The sequence below is a fragment of the Procambarus clarkii genome, chromosome 6, assembly GCF_040958095.1.
Source record: "Procambarus clarkii isolate CNS0578487 chromosome 6, FALCON_Pclarkii_2.0, whole genome shotgun sequence".
In the NCBI taxonomy this organism is placed as follows: domain Eukaryota; kingdom Metazoa; phylum Arthropoda; class Malacostraca; order Decapoda; family Cambaridae; genus Procambarus; species Procambarus clarkii.
The window spans coordinates 21,331,267-21,341,287 of NC_091155.1; the positions used below are offsets into that span (position 1 = coordinate 21,331,267).

The 10,021-nt window shown below is 47.6% G+C and overlaps 1 protein-coding gene across 6 annotated transcripts in view; it reads left to right on the plus strand.

Annotated features, from left to right (window-relative positions):
• LOC123753935 (uncharacterized) overlaps positions 1-3,858 on the plus strand; it is a 66,580-nt gene extending 62,722 nt beyond the window's left edge. For all 6 annotated transcript variants that reach the window (XM_069306448.1, XM_069306465.1, XM_069306444.1 and 3 more), the window contains one exon: positions 1,643-3,858. In XM_069306448.1, the coding sequence (XP_069162549.1) occupies positions 1,643-2,305 (663 nt within the window). In that variant the 3' untranslated portion in view covers positions 2,306-3,858. The remainder of the gene's footprint in view (positions 1-1,642) is intronic.
• Positions 3,859-10,021: the final 6,163 nt, after the last annotated feature.

A 10,021-nucleotide genomic window follows, 5' to 3' on the forward strand; every position in this document is an offset into this window, starting at 1 on the left:
TATTGTGACCCAACAGATATGAATAATTTAGTTAGGTTCTCTGAAAGCATGAGGCTGGTGGAAGCATTTGTGTGACTGTGTGTGGAAGTCGGTTTGGTTTAGGTGAGGCAATACTGGGACACAAATATATGCTGAATATTCTAAGAGCTTTCGCAATTATAAGAAGCTGGCGGTAACTTTAATGACCCAGCGCAAATGGAAACTGTAGCTGGAAGTGGATTCTGACAAGCTAAGGCACAATGAACAGTTGTTGAAGGTCAGAGGGGATGTCACAGATGTGGGGCAGAGATGGCATATTGGCTCAGACATGGTGGGGAAAACGGTTCTGATCTACAGGCTTTTCTGAGATGTTGACAAGCGAGCCACGGATGCATCTTTCCAAGGTGGCTTGCTCCCAGCTGGTGGACCTCCACTCCCACTGTAGCGGAGGCTGACCCATCGTGGAACTTGTGAGTTGACATTGTGTGTGCTGTTATGAAGTCATTAACATTTGGTGAGTAATTTGAGAATTCAGTTCATCTCCGCAGGCTAGGATGGTATAGTGATTAGCATTGTGTAGACTGATGCGGTTGCCAGAATGTTTTGTTTTGCCCCACACAAACACCACCCATCTATCCTAATTAAGTGATTAGGACACAGGTGGGGTTTGCATTAAACGTCAAAATTGAATGTACCTGAGGCAACTATATTGGCAGGGAACCACACAAGATTAGGATGAGTTGAGTTAAACATTACTTATTATATATATTCAATATTTACATTTCTCACAAACACCACTAAGTATCCTAATCACGTAATCCTTGACCAGCTTCCCCACTAGTCTACACAATTATAATCACTATACCATCCTAGTTTCCGGAAATCCCCTAGACTCTTAGACAACTGGCCCAATGTTAATCACTTCATAACAGCACACACTACTCACGATATCGGCTCACAATTTCTACCATGGGTCCGCCCAGTACAGTGGCATCCATGGATCGCTCGTCAGTACAGTGGCATCTGTGGCGCGCTCGTCAACCTCTCCGGACAGCTTGCAAATCAGAACTGCTTCTCTCACCTTGCTTGAGCCAATATATCATCTCTGCCCTACATCTGTGACACTCCCTCTGGCCTCTCTTCAACAACTCGCTGTGCCTTAGTTTCTCATGGCCCACTTCCAGTTAGAGTTTCCGGTCATGCCGGGAAAGGAACTAGTAGGAGAAAGTGTCAAACCATTACGACTATATAGCACTTGGAAGGTATCAGGATAAAGATTTGGGATGGGACGGTGGGAAATGAATGATGTCCAACTACTTGGGCAGTCGGGGATTAAACTCTGACCTGCTTGTAGCAAGACCGTCGCTCTACCATCCAGCCTAATGACCCGGTTGTGCCGGGTCAATGAAGTTCCCGCCAGCTTTTCATTATTGCTGAAACTTTTAAAGGATTTGGCATCTCAGTATTGTTATACCATCCTCCGAACACAGTCCATAAATGTTTCTGCCGGCCTCATATTTTGAGAGCCTAACTAAATTGTCTATATCTATTTGGGTCACAATTCTGGAAAGGGAGGTGTTTTTTACCTGTAGGGTTTATGGGTAAGATATCATGTAGCTCATCCTTACAGCGATTATAAGTATAGTTTCTCCATTCCCCGCAGGGAGTGTTGGTGGCGCTGTGTTGCGTGAGTGTAGTCACCTGTCTGTGTGTGTGTATCTTCACCGCCCTACACCTCACCCAGCTGGCCGCCATGACCTGCCACCCGCGCCACGCCGCCCTCCCACGCCCGCTACCTAACGCCCACTACCACCACGCCCCACTACCCGCAACGCAACACTCCCTCACCACCCAAATACCCTTAAAAGAGCTACCGAGGCACCATCTATCGGGCGGCGAGGACGACGAAGACGAGGCGGAGGGAAGCGGTCGGGAGCCCCGGGACCTGCCGGTCAGCCACCCTCCTGACGAGGGACAGCCGTTCCCGACAGCGAGGGCGGAGGATGTGTTGAACGTGACGTTCTGTGAGTGTGTGAAGAGCGGCCCCACCTGGGTGCGCATGTTGAGGTACCCGAAGCTGTCGTGTCTGGAAGTGAACAACATGTTGCCGGTGTTGTTGGTGGCCTCGTGTGTCGTCACCGGCCTCGGCGCCCTCCTCTCCGGCCTCCTTCTCTACCTCCTCTGGTCTTTCACCTCCAGTTTCTTTGGTCCTGCCAAACCTTATGAAACGCGCCCGTTTATATTTACGAGTCATTTAAAAGGCAACATCAAGGCCAGTAATGGTTCGAGCCCCAGAGAGACCAACGGAGACTCAGAATTCAGCTGACCAAGGCCTGCAGCGAGTTACAACAACACTTGGTCAGGCGAAATGTGACGAAATTACATGAATTTACCTGCGGCCCACTAATATTAGTGGCCTCGACGAGGACAGAAAGCCGGTGGCTTGTCGAAGGTCTCCCCCCCCCCCCATTTGCGTTGATCTTTCCCAGTTGGACTTTAAAATTTAACAGCGTTCTGACATTTACGGCTTCGGCGGGTAGGCGGTTTGACGGATTTACAACCCTGTGGGTGAAAAAGCATCTGTTCTCAGAAATCAATGTAAATTGGCAAGACAAGAGACAAGTGAGATCTTGGAGACCGTCGGCCAGCACCACACAAGCGAGGGAAGAGTGCCACACTTTGTACCTGCTTACAGTGCCTTTCTTAAGTAACCCAAGTTACAAGTCTACCTTGTACCGTGTACCAACTCAGGAGAGACGGTGCACTGTGTTCAACTCCAGTGCTCCTGGTGTGTTATGTTTTAGAATCTCACACGGTAAACAACGTGATCACTCGGTAGACAACGTGATCACTCTGTAGACAACGTGATCACTCGGTAGACAACGTGATCACTCGGTAGACAACGTGATCACTCGGTAGACAACGTGATCACTCGGTAGACAACGTGATCACTCGGTAGACAACGTGATCACTCGGTAGACAACGTGATCACTCGGTAGAGAACGTGATCACTCGGTAGACAACGTGATCGACACGTTAAAGTGATCACATGGTAGATGTGGTATACCGCGTGATCACATCTACCATAAAGTAATCACGGTAGAAAACGTGATAGATCGTTATCACAGGGTAGATAAAGGTACTCCAACGGTAGATAAAATGATCAGAGTAGATACAGTTATCTCACTATATTAAATGATTACACGATAACGCAGCATGATGGTAACCACACGATAGTCAGCAGCCCACAGCTCCGTATACTGACGCAGGAGTTCTGCACCGGGGGTTACCATACTCCTTGGAGACCATGGCAACCATACACTGAAATTAGATTAAAAGTGGAGCCTGGCTCCTGGCCGGGGTCGGGAAGTAGGACACCTCCCGAAACCCTGTCCAGGTATGATCCTGGTATGCTCCAGGTATGATCCTGGTATGCTCCAGGTATGTTCCTGGTATGCTCCTGGTATGTTCCTGGTATAATTCACCGTCATGTATCTTTATCTCGCGTGTGTACATCAACACAGCTGAAGATGGCATCATGCAGCTTTACTATTAAATGTTGCTATTCGATCTAAAATAGTTTAATGAGTATCTGTGCCTGTGTTTGTAAGAATATTTAACCTTAAGTAACCTGATCTTGAGACGAGGGATAGTCTTCACGGTGAGTCTGACGACGTGTGCGGCCAGGAAACCTATGGAGCCACGGACAGTCTGCCTGGCACTAACATGAAGCGCTGAATCTATCAAATTGTGCTCACACTGAAAGCTTTATTGAACTTCATAATTAAGTGAAGTGTTTATTGTATAAGTGACCTTAATCTTCATATGTACCCTGTGTAAATACTTATATAACACATGACAATAAATGAATAATTTCTATACTTTGCTTTATTATTCCAAACAAACAAAACAAGCATCCACTGGTCTAAACAAGCACCCACAGGTTTAAACAAGCACCCACAGGTTTAAACAAGCACCCACAGGTTTAAACAAGCACCCACAGGTTTAAACAAGCACCCACAGGTCTAAACAAGCACCCACAGGTCTAAACAAGCACCCACTGGTCTAAACAAGCACCCACTGGTCTTAACAAGCACCCACTGGTCTAAACAAGCACCCACTGGTCTAAACAAGCACCCACTGGTCTAAACAAGCACCCACTGGTCTAAACAAGCACCCACAGGTTTAAACAAGCACCCACTGGTCTAAACAAGCACCCACTGGTCTAAACAAGCACCCACTGGTCTAAACAAGCACCCACAGGTCTAAACAAGCACCCACTGGTCTAAACAAGCACCCACAGGTCTAAACAAGCACCCACTGGTCTAAACAAGCACGGGTCTAAACAGTAATTGGCAGATTTTTGGTATAAAAAGTCGGAATTTCAAACTGCGAATAGGTACAGAGAGCTAGAATTTGGGTCCAAAATACGGGTCAGGTATCGAATTTGTGATGTTTGGGATATTTTGAAAACTGCAGGGGGGTTTGGGCAAAATGTGACCCACCGCCGCTTTCAGTAATTGGCAGATTTTTTGTATAAAAAGTAGGAATTTCAAACTGCGAATAGGTGCAGAGAGCCAGAATTTGGGTCCAAAATATGGCTCAGGTATCGAATTTGGGATGTTTGGGATATTTTGAAAACTGCAGGGAGGTTTGGGCAAAATGTGACCCACCGCCACTTTCAGTAATTGACAGATTTTTGGTATAACAAGTCGGAATTTCAAACGGCGAATAGGTGCAGAGAGCTAGAATTTGGGTCCAAAATATGGCTCAGGTATCGAATTTGGGATATTTTGAAAACTGCAGGGGGGGGGGTTTGGACAAAATGTGACCCACCGCCGCTTTCAGTAATTGGCAGATTTTTGGTATAAAAAGTCTGAATTTCAAACTGCGAATACGTGCAGAGCCAGAATTTGGGTCCAAAATATGGCTCAGGTATCGAATTTGGGATGTTTGGGATATTTTGAAAACTGCAGGGGGGTTTGGGCAAAATGTGACCCACCGCCGCTTTCAGTAATTGGCATATTTTTGGTATAAAAAGTCGGAATTTCAAACGGCGAATAGGTGCAGAGAGCCAGAATTTGGGTCCAAAATATTGCTCAGGTAACGAATATGGGATGTTTGGGATATTTTGAAAACTGCAGGGGGGTTTGGGCAAAATGTGACCCACAGCCGCTTTCAGTAATTGGCAGATTTTTGGTATAAAAATTCGGAATTTCAAACGGCGAATAGGTGCAGAGAGCCAGAATTTGGGTCCAAAATATGGCTCAGGTATCGAATTTGGGATGTTTGGAATATTTTGAAAACTGCAGGGGGGTTTGGGCAAAATGTGACCAACTGCCGCTTTCAGTAATTGGCATATTTTTGGTATAAAAAGTCGGAATTTCAAACTGCGAATAGTTGCAGAGAGCCAGAATTTGGGTCCAAAATATGGCTCAGGTATCGAATTTGGGATGTTTGGGATATTTTGAAAACTGCAGGGGGGTTTGGGCAAAATGTGACCCACAGCCACTTTCAGTAATTGGCAGATTTTTGGTATAAAAAGTCGGAATTTCAAACAACGAATAGGTGCAGAGAGCCATGTCGGAAATTTGACTCCTGAGCGTGATTTTTGAGCCGAATTCTGACTCTCTGCGCCTATTTTCAGTTTCATATTACGACGTTTCATACCGAAAATATGCCAATTACTGTAAACGGCGATTGATCATATTTTGCCCAAACCCCCCTGCAGTTTTCAAAATGTCTGAAATGATGGAAATTTGACTCCTGAGCGTGATTTTTGAGCCGAATTCTGACTCTCTGCACCTATTTTCAGTTTCAAATTACGACGTTTCATACCGAAAATATGCCAATTACTGAAAACGGCGATGGGTCATATTTTGCCCAAACCCCCCTGCAGTTTTCAAAATGTCTGAAATGTCGGAAATTTGACTCCTGAGCGTGATTTTTGATCCGTATTCTGACTCTCTGCGCCTATTTTCAGTTTCAAATTACGACGTTTCATACCGAAAATATGCCAATTACTGTAAAGGGCGATGGGTCATATTTTGCCCAAACACCCCTGCGGTTTTCAAAATGTCCGAAATGTCGGAAATTTGACTCCTGAGCGTGATTTTGAACCGAATTCCGACTCTCTGCACCTATTTTCAGTTTCAAATTACGACGTTTCATACCGAAAATATGCCAATTACTGTAAACGGCGACGGGTCATATTTTGCCCAAACCCCCCTGCAGTTTTCAAAATGTCTGAAATGTCGGAAATTTGACTCCTGAGCGTGATTTTTGAGCCGAATTCTGACTCTCTGCACCTATTTTCAGTTTCAAATTACGACTTTTTATACCAAAATATGCCAATAACTGAAAACGGCGATGGGTCATATTTTGCCCAAACCCCCCTGCAGTTTTCAAAATGTCTGAAATGTCGGAAATTTGACTCCTGAGCGTGTTTTTTGAGCCGAATTCTGACTCTCTGCACCTATTTTCAGTTTCAAATTACGACGTTTCATACCGAAAATATGCCAATTACTGTAAACGGCGATGGGTCATATTTTGCCCAAACCCCCCTGCAGTTTTCAAAATGTCTGAAATGTCGGAAATTTGACTCCTGAGCGTGATTTTTGAGCCGAATTCTGACTCTCTGCACCTATTTTCAGTTTCAAATTACGACGTTTCATACCGAAAATATGCCAATTACTGAAAATGGCGATGGGTCATATTTTGCCCAAACCCCCTTGCAGTTTTTAAAATGTCTGAAATGTCGGAAATTTGACCCCTGAGCGTGATTTTTGAGCCGAATTCTGACTCTGCACCTATTTTCAGTTTCAAATTACGACGTTTCATACCGAAAATATGCCAATTACTGTAAACGGCGATGGGTCATATTTTGCCCAAACCCCCCCTGCAGTTTTTAAAATGTCTGAAATGTCGGAAATTTGACCCCTGAGCGTGATTTTTGAGCCGAATTCTGACTCTCTGCACCTATTTTCAGTTTCAAATTACGACGTTTCATACGGAAACCACTAGCGGCCAAAAATCGTGCGAATTTCGCTGCTAGCGGCCAAAAATCGCGCGATTTTCGCCGCTACCGGCCAAAAACCGCGCGATTTTCGCCGCTAGCGGCCAAAAACCGTGCGATTTTCGCAGCTGGCGGGCAAAAATCGCGCGATTTTCGCCGCTACCAGCCAAAAGCCGCGCGATTTTCGCCGCTAGCGGCCAAAAATCGTGTGAATTTCGCCGCTCGCGGCCAAAAATCGCGCAATTTTCTCCGCTAGCGGCCAAAAACCATGCGATTTTTGCAGCTCGCGGGCAAAAATCGCGCGATATTCGCCGCTGTTGGCTAAAAACCGCGCGATTTTCGCCGCTAGCGGCCAAAAAAAATGCAAATTTCACAGCTGGCGGGCAAAAATCATGCGATTTTCGCCACTACCCGCCAAAAATAACGCGATTTTCACCGCTAGCGGCCAAAAACCGCGCGATTTTTGCCGCTAGCGGCCAAAAACCGTGCGATTTTCGCAGCTGGCGGGCAAAAATCGCGCGATTTTCGCCGCTAGCGGGCAAAAATCGGGCAAATATCGCCACTGGAGGGAAAAAATCGGGTGATTTTCGCTGCTAGCGGCAAAAATGGCAAGATTTTTGGCCGCTAGCGGCGAAAATCGCCCGGTTTTTGCTCGCTAGCGGCGAAAATCGCACGATTTTTGGCCGCTAGCGGCGAAAATCGCGAAATTTTTGGCCTTTACTCTCGAAAATCGCGCGATTTTTGACCGCTAGCGGCGAAAATCGCACGGTTTTTGGCCGCTAGCGGCGAAAATCGTGCGATTTTTGCCCGTCAGCTGCGAAAATCGCATGGTTTTTGGCCAGTAGCGGCAAAAATCACGCGATTTTTGGCCGGTAGCGGCGAAATTCGCACGATTTTTGCCGCCAGCAGCCAAAAACCGCGCGATTTTCGCTGCTAGTGGCCAAAAACCGTGCGATTTTCGCCGCTAGCGGCCTAAAATCGCGCTTTTTTAGCTGGTAACGGGCAAAAATCGGGCGACTTTCGCCGCTAGCGGCAATAATCGCCCGATTTTTGGCCGCTAGCGGCGAAAAACGCGCGGTTTTCGGCTGCTAGCGGCGAAAATCGCCCGATTTTTGGCCGGTAGCGGGAAAAATCGCGCGATTTTTGCCCTCGAGCTGCGAAAATCGCACGGTTTTTGGCTGCTGGCGGCAAAAATCGTGCGAATTTCGCTGCTAGCGGCCAAAAATCGTGCAAATTTCGCTGCTAGCGGCAAAAAATCGTGCGAATTTCGCCGCTACCGGCCAAAAATCGCGTGATTTTCGCCGCTACTGGCCAAAAACCATGTGATTTTCGCAGCTGACGGGCAAAAATCGCACGATTTTCGCCGCTAGCGGCCAAAAACCGTGCGATTTTCGCCGCTAGCGGTCAAAAATCGCGCGATTTTCTAGAGTAAAGGCCAAAAATTTCGCGATTTTCGCCGCTAGCGGCCAAAAATCGTGCGATTTTCGCCGCTAGCGAGCAAAAACCGGGCGATTTTCGCCGCTAGCGGCCAAAAATCTTGCCATTTTTGCCGCTTGCGGCGAAAATCGCGCGGTTTTTGGCCGGTAGCGGCGAGAATCACGCGATTTTTGGCCGCTAGCGGCGAAATTCGCACGATTTTTGGCCGCTAGCAGCGAAATTCGCACAATTTTTGGCCGCTAGCGGCGAAAATCACCCGATTTTTGGCCGCTAACAGCGAAAATAGCCCTTTTTTGGCCGCCAGCGGCCAAAAACCGCGCGATTTTCTCTGCTAGCGGCCAAAAAGCGTGCGAATTTCGCCGCTAGCGGCCACAAATCGGGCAAATTTCACCGCTAGCGGGCAAAAATCGCGCGATGTTCGCAGGTAGCGGCCAAAAATCGGGCGAATTTCGCCGGTAGCGGGAAAAATTCGCGCAATTTTCGCCGCTAGAGGCCAAAAATCGCCGGATTTTTTACCCTAGCGGCCAAAAATCGGGCGAATTTCGCCGCTAGCGGGCAAAATTCTCACTGTTTTTGTCGCAAGCGAGCGAAAATCGGGCGATTTACACCGCTAGCGGGCAAAAATTGGGTTATTTTTGCTCCTCGTAGCCAAAAATCGGCGATTTTCGCAGCTAGCGGCCAAAAATCGCGCGATTATCGCATCTAGCGGCCAAAAATCGCGTGATTCTCGCCGCTAAAGGCCAAAAACCGTGCGATTTTCGCCGCAAGAGGCCAAAAACCGTGCGATTTTCGCAGCTGGCAAGCAAAAATCGCGTGATTTTAGCCCCTACCGGCCAAAAACCGCGCGATTTTCGAAGCTAGCGGCCAAAAACCGTGCGATTTTTGCAGCTGGCGGGCAAAAATCGCGCGATTTTCGCCGCTACCGGCCAAGAATCGCGCGATTTTCGCCGCTAGAGGCCAAAAATAGTGAGAATTTTGCTGCTAGCGGCCAAAAATCGTGCGAATTTCGCTGCTAGCGGCCAAAAATCGTGCGAATTTTGCCGCTAGCGGCCAAAAATCGCGCGATTTTCGCCGCTACCGGCCAAAAACCGCGCGATTTTCGCCACTACCGGCCAAAAACCATGCAATTTTCGCAGCTGACGGGCAAAAATCGGGCGATTTTCGCCGCTACCGGCCAAAAACCATGCAATTTTCGCAGCTGGCGGGCAAAAATAGCGCGATTTTCGCCTCTACCGGCCAAAAACTGCGAGATTTTCGCCGCTAGCGGCCAAAAACCGTGCGATTTTCGCAGCTGGCGGGCAAAAATCCACCGATTTTCGCCGCTAGCGACCAAAAAAGGCGGCTATTTTTGCCGCTAGCGGCCAAAAATTGCGCGATTTTCGCGATAGAGGAAAAAAACCGGTCGATTTTTGCCGCTAGCGGCCAAAAACCATGCGATTTTCGCCTCTAGCGGCCAGAAACCATGCGATTTTTGCCACCCAGAATGCAAAAATCGCGCGATTTTCGCCACCCAGCGGCGAAATTCGCCCGATTTTAGCCTGCTACCTGCAAAAATCGCACGATTTTTGGCCGCTAGCGGCGAAAATCGCA